This window comes from Protomyctophum parallelum (assembly GCF_964188405.1).
Source record: "Protomyctophum parallelum genome assembly, chromosome: 8".
In the NCBI taxonomy this organism is placed as follows: Eukaryota; Metazoa; Chordata; class Actinopteri; order Myctophiformes; family Myctophidae; genus Protomyctophum; species Protomyctophum parallelum.
Window position 1 is genome coordinate 44,736,271 of NC_139703.1, and position 12,500 is coordinate 44,748,770.

Genomic DNA, 12,500 nt, shown 5'->3' on the forward strand with positions numbered 1-12,500 from the left:
AACAAGTGTATACATTTGTACAATCTCAAAGTTAAAGCCAGTCCAGATCTATGCAACTCCTTGGAACTACTTGAAATTATGTGCAACTGTCTGCAACTACTTGCAACCATTATCCCCAAATGACACCAGTCTGCAAAAGGGCAGTCCACACCGCTGCAAACGGTCTCTAAAACAGTTTTTTTGCGAGAAGTTGCATTGGTGTGGACGAACACAGTAAAAACCTCAGGTATCAGTGGGTTCACTTCATGTGAACCCACTGATAGTGATAGTGATACCTGAGGTCGATTCTAAAAACGCCTTCTAAAACCTAACCTAAGCTTTCTGAAAACCTTAAAAGTCTAGAAAGTTAAGTTTACTAATGAGACACAGAGGTATATCATCCGATTTAAAGGTAAAACAACAAGGTTGCACCAGGGTCTAAATGGGTTAAAACAAAAAGAATAAAGAACATCATCTGTCCAAAATTAACAACATGAATAGCGGAATTAGCAATGTTGCATAGTTAAAACTCCCACCTCACCTTTAACCTCCACCGAGATGGAATGTTGTATGCTGCCGATACGGTTGTTGGCCATGCACACATACTCCCCTGCATCCTCCTCTGACACACTGACAACCTTCAGGGTCTTGTTGTTGTTCTCAAACTTCACTTTCTCTATTGGCAGGTCTCCCCCTCTCTTAAACCACTTAATGCTTGGAGTCGGACTGCAGGATAAAGGGAAGAGGGAGTGTCAGTGAGTGCATTTTGTTTGAGGATATAGTATAGCGTATACTGTATCTACGTATATGTGTCTGTGTGTGTGCATGTTTGCTTACAGTCCAGCAGCTATACACTCCAGCAGCAGCTGCTCTCCCGAAGCACCATCTTAGAGCTATCAGTCCCTGATGGAGAGAGGATGGTTGGCGTGGACTCTGGTACTTTACGACCTGCAACAGAGGACAAGAATAGAGTTATATTACACAAACATGCGCGGGCACGCACACACACACACACACACACACACACACACACACAACACACACCACACACCACACACACACACGCATCTATCCTCGTCAATTCAATTTCTTAATCCTAAATCATTACAATCCATCTTCAGAGCATGACTCACTTCCTTGTAGGAAGGAAACAATTGCTTTGTAATCAGCACCACACAAGTCTAATGCTAGTACAGTTCCACCATGCCCTCTGAGATATCTTTGCCAAGCCCCCTCCCTCTAAGGCTTTGGCTCACTTTCCAGACTGCTCTGAGGCCAATTTGTCCCTCGACATTCACAGCATAAAAATAAATAACATTGATTTTCATGGAAGCTGCATGAGCTGCCAACACGAAGATTGCACAGATTACAATTTACAAAAGGCATATTAAAACTGTTTAATATTTTCTGCTCTGTTCTCGCCAAGAGCTTAAAACAGAGCATATTTAAGGTCACACGGTTTAGAGAATTCTTTATTCTCTAACCACATGATAAACATCCCCACAGGGTTTGACTTTTAGCTTATGCTGTATCATAAATGCTTCCCTGCCAATAATTGGAGCATTTCCAGAATGTTCTCAGACCTTTGGAGTTGGGTTTTAGGCTGTTTATGTGTTTTTTCAGCCACACACAATGTAGAGTGACCGTATGAGACAATAAGACACTATAAATAAACGAGCAGTGAATGTTCCACTTGTGGATGTGGCCTGCAGCATACAAACAGCAGAAATTGTATTAGATTTAGCATGCAACATCGGCTGATGAAGTATAAATTTAAGTCTTTGTCGGACTCGAACGCCAATGTTGCATGTTGGAAATAACTGGCAGCCACGCTGTTGTTTGACAAAGCATAAATTAGGCTCCACAAATAAACGCATAGTTTTTCCAACATCATCGTTGTTTTATTAATTACTAGGAGGAACTTACCTTTAAACAGAATCAGTAAAAAGTAATACATTTAATACTTTTAACTTAACTACTTTTAAAACACTTTTAATAGAGGCTGCATAAAGTGTGAAATATACTGCTCCCCAAATAGTACACACATTCATTTATCTGACTATATGCATATAACATTCATTAAGCTCCCCATAATGAACACAACACACACAAAAGAGCCCTGGATGTTGATACTGCTATGCTAGCATGATCCCATTCCAATGTGAATATATTGACACGCTGCAAGAGAAATTATGTTAGCGGCTTTGCGGTCTGTAGCACTGCGCTACGTATATTATGCTGATGAGAAGTGCGGTGGGTTAAATTAGCGTTAGTATCCATTGTGATGCAGATCTGTGTGGGATTAAAGCATCTGTTAGCCGGTTAGCATCTCCAGTGGCCAGCAAACAGATGAGGGTGAGCGAGGAAGGACCTATTGTTACTGACACTGGGAGAGGAGGAGATAAAAGAAGAGAAGAAGAGGGTGTCAAGGATTAGTAGTGACAACTGCCACAGAGCATATGTATCCCCCTCAACCTCTCACACACACACACACACACACACACACACACACACACACACACACACACACACACACACACACACACACACACACAATGCGTCACTAAGGCGACACAGTGGCTTGGAAATGCGTGGCCTTGGTGATGTTGGCTGCACTTCCCAGGAAGTGCTGCAGTCTCTCAGGACGAAACCCTCCCCCCTCTTTTGTGTATTTATGTTGTGTATTTATTTACTTATGTGTGAGAGGGAGAGAGAGAGAGAGAGAGAGACTGTGCGCGTGCGTGCATGCGTGCGTGTTTGAGGGTTTGTGAGGGTACATGAGAGCATCACATCTAATAATAACCAACGAATCTATCTAAGTAAGTGGGACATTGCGAATGCAATCTGCATACAGACATAACTATTAATGAACACCCCATGCATACAAATTGAATATTCATAATCTAATCCTGGGATTGTGCCCACTTACAGCTGTAGCCTCTAGTGGTGACTCCCATTGGTGGGGTGGGGATGGGCCCGTTCCCATTCTGTCCCTATGAGAATTGTCTCCCAGAGGTTAAAAAACTAAATGTATTCCACTGGGCTGCAGTTCCTTAGGTCAAGGCAATACAACATATGCTGTCCCTTTCCCCTCTAGCAACATGCCCACGAGGTTGGCCTTATGAATATATGAATATCCCAATGTCCAATATAATTAAAGTCATGGGCAATTTGCTTACCATTCCTAAATGCATTTTACTGTGTGTGTGTGTGTGTGTGTGTGTGTGTGTGTGTGTGTGTGTGTGTGTGTGTGTGTGTGTGCGTGCGTACGTGCGAGCATACCTGCGTGTGTGCGTGTGTGTGTGTGTGTGTGTGTGCGACTGTGCATGTGTGCATGCGTGCGTGCAACCTCTTTGAGGTCTGTTTGACACATGACATTTAACTCTTTGTGACACTTTGTGAACAGTCAACACTCCCTGGGGGCCATCGGTCCTAAATTGTCAGGTTCACCTTTGGCTCCGTTCTGTCATAGATTTAGCTAAGTTAAGTAACAGCTTGGGGGCAGAGGAGCCATCACACCTGCTGAGTCCTCGGAGACTCATGAATCATCCATTTTAATTTCAAGGCATGAGCCCCCCCAAAGTATGAGCCCACAGACCCCATTTGATTTAAAAAATAATCTGCGTAACAGTCTCTACTGTAAAATCCCCAGTTTTAATTTAACTAGCGTTACAGACCCATATGGGTCCATTTGGACCCCTGGTGTTCCCCAGACCCGGCATTGAGAAACAGCGGTTTTCAACCCTTCTCATATCAAGGCCCATTATTTATTCAGCCTTTGAGCCACGCACGGACCACCATTTGATGAGATTTAGCCTCTCAGACCCAAAACGTACAAATATTTTGTTGTCGTTGGCTAACATTTTGTCCACAATTCCATACTATATATTGATGTTGGTACCATTAGGAGATAACAGGAGAACGTTGGTCCATTTGGTTTCATTTTACACTCTCAAGAGTTAAAGATCTATAAGGGTCCATTTAGTTACCAACTCTCCATCATTTAGCTGGGGACCACCTGGAACCACCTCAAGGACCACTGGTTGAAAACCACTGGTTTAACCCAATCACACAATGGTGGTTATGCGTCCCATCAGGAACCAAGATGAGCGTGAGTTGTGCGGGTAAGGGTTAGATTTCTAAAACATAAATATCAGTCAGTTGGTTGACTAAATAACTACCCCACGACGTGAGATAGTTGGAGCCGACAGGTTAGCAAGCTAGTAGCTGTTAGGAAGGATGGAGACAGCAGAGACACAGGAGGTGGAGCTGTCTCCAGACTGGAGGAAATGACTCACCGCTGTAGGGATCAGAGGAGTTGTAAGACAAGGTGTCATTATAGGGCTCGTCTGAAAATACAGGTACAGGTGCACACAATTGATCATCAGCACCACATGCATACACCCATAAGCGCTCGCTCGCGCACGCACGCATGCACACACACACACACACACACACACACACACACACACACACACACACACACACACTCTCTCTCTCTCTCTCTCTCTCTCTCTCTCGCTCTCTCTCTCGCTCTCTCTCTCCCCCTCCCCTCTGGAACCAATAACAAATCTTCAGGGATGTTGATGACTGTGAAGTTGCCCGAACGGCCAAGGCTCCAAGAACAGTCAGAAATGATAGTTAAGGGCTTTTATTATCCCCAAACTCCTCCACCAAGTTGAACCAGTACAGGTTCAACAGTGCGAAAACAGGACAATAACACTGAAAAATGACAAAACAAAATAAACACTAGTTGATCTTGATCACACAAGGCCCTGTAGCTCTCCCTCAGGGATGTTACCTGTGTCATTGCCCACATCTAACTATATAGCCTGTCCCTGCAGCCTCCTTTAAATAGGAGTGGATCCTAGCTACCACTGGGCACAGACTCAATTAGCACATTTCTTCTCAAATACTTCACTAATATAAATACTTCCAACCACCTTGAATAAACAGTAACCTAAACATTCTCAATAATGTGTTACAATTAAACAAGTCTAAATCAGAATGAAAACTCAATGACACTTACTGAAAGCACCTACCACTTGGCCCCTTCCTAAATCAAGGGAAATGCCACCAGCCGTGCAGGAGAGACAATTAGCAAACAATCAGTGAGCACACAGTTTTCAATACACACGTTTAAAACATTAGTCCTTACTCCTTGCATGTTATAGAGAGCAGTTTCATGTGTCTTTGTGTATATAGGGCACGGGTTGCCCCGTGACAATGACAATACAATATTGCACTCTGCTGGAAAGAAATATTGTCATTGTTTTATGAGCAAACAGTTCGTTTCGGCAGACTTGTGTTGAACAACCTAATAATGAGATATGATTAGTTGAGATGGAATGCCTGCCATGTCGCCATCCCGCCACTAGATGGGGACATTTCATAATTCTCGTGGCATGGTTTGGGGGTGAACTTAAATTCATAAACTATACAGACGATAGGCATGGAAATAAACACTGAAATGCGTCTGAGTCCTTCAGATATGAAACACTATGAAATCTAGTGTCCCTATTCTGGGGAGAATATTCGTTTAAAATACATGCTCACAATGCAAGCGTTGTGAGCATGGTTTGGTGTACTGTATATCCCTCTAACCACAAACATTTGACATACCAGTCGTGCAATAAATACTTTTGCATGTTGTATGTGTGCACAGCCTTTTTTCAGTGTTTTTGTTTATTGTGTGAGTGTGTGTACATTATTCACTCCATTCTGCCTGGACGATAAACATATTTAAAGCCTGCCCTTGGCTTTAACCCTGTACTGCATGCACACAGGGCTGAAACGCAGTTAGAATGAACCTTCAAAAAACATAAAGTCTATTGTTCAATAAATGTTGGGTGATCGGCGATCGCGGGGCGATTGCAATCGTGTGTGTGTGTGGACTGTGCATGCGTGCGTGCGTGAAAGAGATGGTGTATCTACTCACTGGTCTGCACTTTAAGCGTGAAGGGGTTCTTCTGCTGAATGGTGTGCGTGAAGAGGAAGCGGGCGTTGCAGCTGTAGTCGGTATGGGCGTCTTTGGGCAGCACGTTGGAGAAGTACAGGTCTCCGTTCAGTCCCATAGACACACGCCTGTCTTGGGGGATAGGCATCATGGCTGGAGGAACAAGGAAGCAGAGACAGACGAGGTGAAGGTGGGAGCAACAGGAGAAGGAGGTTGAGGAAGGGAATTCAAGGCGATGAGAGAGAGAGAGATCAGTGAAAGGTATCGATGAAAACATTCACAGTCCTCAATAAAATAGAGTTGATTAACCACGTAGGCCATATTTCTGTAAGAGCTGTAAGTCTGTAAGAGCCTGTTAACAATCCACTTGACTGGTGAACCACAAACGGCATCCATCATGTACAATCTGTTTATATGACAGTACTACTGGTCCTGGACTTAACTTGATTTGATTTATTTGAAAAGCATTAAACCACATGGCTACAGGATTTCGAGGATTACACAAGAACGACCAGGGACTTATTTCCATTGAGGAAACAGATTAATATGTTAAAAAATACATTACAATACAAAACATACATAAAACTAAATGCTCCCTTATCTATCCTAGACTAATGACCCACTATATGGTAACCCTTTCTAATAGGCACGCCTTTGTCTGCTGTAAAACATGTCTTTAAAAATATGGGGACCTCGCCATATACTGTATGAACAGTATGATCTTATGGACCATGGCTAACTGGTTCAGAGAGCCAATGGGTTCTGAGCAAGGGGCCAGTGAGGCACTCCAACGTTGAAGCGCTGGGCCCTAGTGGTAAGAGGAAGGACTGCAGGCGGACCCGTGGATTCATGACGAGGAAACCCTGTGCAGCTGGGCTTTAACATTGAGCGCTCGGTTGCACTTCCGCATTGGACCACCAAATTAAAAGGCGGAAATAGACGGTCCTTCCGGGTGCTTCAAAACGCCATGCTGAGCAACTTCCACTGACATGAATAGCGGAGGGGGCGGAGCTTCGCGCCAGATCAGTCTCTATCCTTTTAATACTCTATGGTTCTGAGCCCCGTTCCTAATATGACCCTGATCAGTTTGTTATGAGCTGACTGTGGCTTGGTTTTGAGGGATTTGATTAAGGCCTCGAAGGAGCCTTATGACATGCATAATGCTTTAAAAAGCGTTGTCTGCAGTCATTTCTCATGGTTGATGTGAATGTGACAGTCGCCACAGGCTAAGCCACACACTCAGACAGGCCATCACACTCAGTTTGTTGCCATGTCACCTGACACAAGCCGCATGGTTGTCACGACGATGCCTGAGGACCAATCAGCAGCCAATCAGCAGCCAGAGGACCTGAACATGCGTTGGCGTGTTGGTGACAGCAGGTGACACGATGACATGATGTACAATGTACACTACAGTGTGTACATAATTCTTTAAGTAAATGTGAATAATTTCAATTATATTACACTTGTTTGCTTTGTGTGTCTTTATCCTAAGCATTTTCTCGATTTATTTATTTCAGTTTTTCTAAACGTTTAACTGGAGGGTAACATTGTTAGTGAGGTTTAGTGCATCTTATTTGCAAAATGTGTAGCTAATTAATTCATGTGAGGAACCTGCAAGTTAGCAATCTATGAAAGAAAGAATGTATTCTTCCTTTCATAGATTTATTTCATAGAAATAAAGTATTCACTGAGCCACCGGGCGGCAGTGGCTCAGGGGTAGAGTGCCTGGATGGTAACCGTAAGGTTGCCAGTTCGAACCCGGGCTCCCCCAGAGTTACTGTCGAAGTGTCCTTGAGCAAGACACTGAACCCCTAATTGCTCCCGATGTGCTAGTTGGTGCCTTGCATGGTTTCCGCTGCCATCGGTGTATGAATGTGTGTGTGAATGGGTGAATGTAATGCACAATCTCTGTAAAGCGCCTTGGATAAAGGCGCTATATAAATGCACCATTTACCATTTACCACTATTAGTGCAGTGGTTCTCAACCTTTTCAGGCTACGACACCCCAAAATAATCATATCTGGATTCCGGACAGGGGACCCCCAAAAAACATCATATTTGAACTGGAGACCCCCCAACCCCGACAAGCTCTTGGAATTGTAGGAGTTGATTTATAAAATAAATAAATAAATACAAATCCCCTTTCTTATTTGACAATTTGGCCAATATTCGACCATTCTTTATAATATAGTTTGTTGATTACTTTTTTTAATAAAATGTTTTATTGAATTTTTATGTTTTCACATAAAGATGAGATGCAGTAACGTTTAGCAGTACTGTTTAGTTTTTAGGTATTAAAAATATCTTAAAAGTCCTTCACAGTAATCTTCAAAATCATGTGGGGACCCACATAATCTTTTTCCCGACCCACAGGTTGAGAACCACTGATTTAGTGTGTGGCAGTTGCACGGTACACTTTGAGGAACAGCTTAGCATGTTTTAGCATGCACAGTATGATAGAGTAGTGACACCATTAGCTGACTATTAGAGGACCTCCAGACTCATGAGCTCGAGCAGCAAAATGGCTCCTGGCTGGGCTTGGGTTCTGCCCTCTCAGCTCTTTGCTCTGCTAGTCTATGCAGTCACTCTCACTCACACACACACATGCCCCCGCACGTACATATGCACACACGCACAAACACACTGACAAACATTTATTCTGGCTCAGCAGAAGTCAGCACCCCACTTGGGAGGAGGACAAAGAGGGAGCCTTCTTCAAACAGCTGAGAGAGAGGGGGGAGAGAGAGACAGAGAGAGACAGAGAGAGACAGGGAGAGAGAGACAGGGAGAGAGAGACAGGGAGAGAGAGAGACAGGGAGAGAGAGAGACAGGGAGAGAGAGAGACAGGGAGAGAGAGAGACAGGGAGAGAGAGAGACAGGGAGAGAGAGACAGGGAGAGAGAGAGACAGGGAGAGAGAGAGACAGGGAGAGAGAGAGACAGGGAGAGAGAGACAGGGAGAGAGAGAGACAGGGAGAGAGAGACAGGGAGAGAGAGAGACAGGGAGAGAGAGAGACAGGGAGAGAGAGAGACAGGGAGAGAGAGACAGGGAGAGAGAGAGACAGGGAGAGAGAGAGACAGGGAGAGAGAGAGACAGGGAGAGAGAGACAGGGAGAGCGAATCCAGGTCTGGTGAGTTGCGGATGTGTGCACGAAACAAACAACAAATTCACGGGACCGCGCTCACGTAAATACGCTTGCGATGTTGCCCCTCGACTTCTCTGCTCATACAGAAAAAAACCTGCAGGTGACCAAATGAACTATAGGCACGTTAAATCGCTTCCCGTTTGAAAGGCCCTTCACTCATGCTTAATTTTGTGCAGTGTGTTTGTGTTGTGAGCTATTTCTGGCGTGCAACACTCTCATACGACGAAGCATAAATCAGGCTTAAGAGGTCAGTGCAGAGGACAGCCTGTTATGTAAAACAGAGAATTAATTAAATCCCTGCAGAAATCTGGAATACTGACATGTTAAAACACAAACACAAGCCTGCACAGTTCTTGTCCAAAGTAGAAAATTGTTTTTCTACTTTCCATCCGTCCATCTTCAACCGCTTATCCGTAGTCGGGTCGCGGGGGCAACAGCTCCACCAGAGAGCTCCAGACTTCCCTCTCCCAAGCAACATTAGTGACTTCCTCCTGGGGGATTCCGAGACCTTCCAAGGCCAGAGAGTCGATGTATTTCCTCCAACTGCGCCTTGGTCTGCCCCGGGGTCTCCTCCCAGTGGGACATGCGTCGAGGACCTCCCTAGGGAGGCGCCCTACGCCCTACTTATAAAACTTTGGGTTTTATAAATCAAAACCAATGACCACCAGCTTGTGAGTAAATAATAACTACATTGATTCCATTGGAACACAGACGTGTTTTGACATACAAGCAAGGTTTCTGCTCGACAGCAACGATTTGTGTGTGACAGAGAGAGACAGTGGCCTTCATCATTTATCAATGGAGCTGTATTATATATATAGTATATGAGTACAGAACCTCACAGGCCAGTATAATGCCTGGAGCTTTATTACTGTACCACTGTGGCATGTACAGTAGAATCCACTGTGGCATACAGTATGGCACACTGGAATCTGCAATCTACACTTATCATGTATTCTGTGAATACTGAATAATCTTGCCACTACACACGGATACATAATGTATGTCATGATTATGTTTTGAATATTAATTTCACCCAGCAACGAGGATATGACTCCAGCTGCACTGCATCCTGCCTGGAGGCATTGCTGTTTTGTACATGCTTATACTGTACTGTACTGTAATGTACTGTAGGTCTTAAAGGGCCACTTCACCCCTTTTGCAACCAGATCTTATTTTAAAGATGTTTGGGAGACAAGAAACACTTTCCTGGGGTTTTTATGTGTGTAATTTGTGTTTTTACTAGATATTTGCACAGATCTGCGTGCACAGATTTATGAGTGTGTGAGCAAGAGAGAGCATTATATTTAATGAAAGTGTCTCTTCAAGCCCTTAAGGATCTGTGAACAGATACTGTATGTGCGTGCGTGCGTGCGTGCGTGCGTGCGTGCGTGCGTGCGTGTGTGTGTGTGTGCACTGCTTACCACTGTTCATCCAGAAGGTGTATGGAGGGGGGAGGCCAGGAGGAGGATTGCAGGTCAGCACCAGGGGAGATCCCTCGGCCACAACCACTGGCTCCAGCACCTCCTTAGGCCACAGAGGAGCCTCTGAGATGGATGGTAGGAAGGAAGGAAGGAAGGAAGGAAGGAAGGAAGGGAGGAAGGGAGGAAGGGAGGGAGGGAGGGAGGGAGGGAGGGAGGGAGGAAGGAAGGAAGGAAGGCAGGAAGGAAGGAAACAGAGATTTATATACAGAGAAAGACGGGGAACAGAGAGAATAATGAGAAGATGATATAGAGTATGTTGATGTGTGATGTTTGGTTCACGTGCAGCGTCGATGTTGACCATCCCTTGCATTTTGTGTGTGTGTGTGTGTGTGTGTGTGTGTGTGTGCGCGCGTGCGTGCGTGCCCTTACTGGAGACTCGTAGCAGGATCTTGTGGGACAGGGCCGATCCGTAGTCATACTTACTGGAGACTCGTAGCAGGATCTTGTGGGACAGGGCCGATCCGTAGTCATACTTACTGGAGACTCGGAGCAGGATCTTGTGGGACAGGGCCGATCCGTAGTCATACTTACTGGAGACTCGTAGCAGGATCTTGTGGGACAGGGCCGATCCGTAGTCATACTTACTGGAGACTCGGAGCAGGATCTTGTGGGACAGGGCCGATCCGTAGTCATACTTACTGGAGACTCGGAGCAGGATCTTGTGGGACAGGGCCGATCCGTAGTCATACTTACTGGAGACTCGGAGCAGGATCTTGTGGGACAGGGCCGATCCGTAGTCATACTTACTGGAGACTCGGAGCAGGATCTTGTGGGACAGGGCCGATCCGTAGTCATACTTACTGGAGACTCGGAGCAGGATCTTGTGGGACAGGGCCGATCCGTAGTCATACTTACTGGAGACTCGGAGCAGGATCTTGTGGGACAGGGCCGATCCGTATTCATACTTACTGGAGACTCGGAGCAGGATCTTGTGGGACAGGGCCGATCCGTAGTCATTGGTGGCAAAACACTGGTACTCCCCCTCGTAGTCCTCCGGCCGGCTCCAGCCAATCTCCAGGGTTCCCGAGCGCTTCCGCATGTTCACCCGGGGGTCTTTCCCGATGTTGAAAAACTTCCCGTTCCGTCGCCACATGAACCTGGCCATGAAGAATTGAAGATATATATTAGGCATTAAGCTAAGAGTAAGTAAGTCTGCCTGTTAGATTGTTTGTCTGTCTGTTACTCAGATTAGGTTGAGTTGCAATAAGGGTCAGGACCTTTTTAAATCGGTTAAAATCACAGTGCGGGGTCAAAACCGAGCCATATGCTTATGCACATTATGTGTCATCTTTCTATATTTCTATGTCTATATTTGTAGTTCCCCTTTGTAATATTTCAAATAAAACAACTATCAAGAGTCACATGCCTTCACAGTCTCTCAATCACATTATACAGTAACAGTACCTAAACCTCTTCCTTTGCTTCAGCAACAGTGAATTTATAGACACCATACAGTAGCTCTCAGTCAGCTTCTTCAGAAACCCAGTACTCTCAGTAATGGACAAACAGATAAATAAAGACAAAATAGGCAGCTGATATACAATCTGACAATGCGCTGCAATGCACTGAGATTTTATATCTACTATTTTTGGTGAGACAAGATGTGCAACCAAAAATAAATCCGGCATAAGCCGGAGAAAGACACTGAAGCACACAGATCTTCTTTCCAAGTATTTAATCAACAAACACGAACGCTAACATGAGTAACAATTTGACACTACGGAGCCCACTAAACATCTGTCAATTATATTGGTCAATCACAACTAAAGGCATTTAGCAGTCGCTCTTATCCAGGATGACTTACAAGTACCAGATTGCGGTCATGTTTACTGATTAAATAATTGAAAAGAAGCTTGGTGCGCTCCAGTGTCGTTCTCCGGGGTTCTTCCGTTCAAAGTGAGTGTCTTTACTGAACAGTGTATATACTGTATAAC

General features: G+C 44.8%; 1 protein-coding gene across 1 annotated transcript in view; it reads right to left on the reverse strand.

The window, feature by feature from the left end:
• Positions 1 to 12,500, reverse strand: part of LOC310863053 (neurofascin-like) — an 85,900-nt gene that overhangs the window by 30,025 nt on the left and 43,375 nt on the right. The window contains 8 exon segments of the mRNA XM_083771175.1: positions 521 to 705; positions 817 to 856; positions 859 to 927; positions 4,278 to 4,328; positions 5,009 to 5,035; positions 5,918 to 6,088; positions 10,507 to 10,629; positions 11,476 to 11,663. Coding sequence (XP_083627301.1) covers positions 521 to 705; positions 817 to 856; positions 859 to 927; positions 4,278 to 4,328; positions 5,009 to 5,035; positions 5,918 to 6,088; positions 10,507 to 10,629; positions 11,476 to 11,663 — 854 coding nt within the window.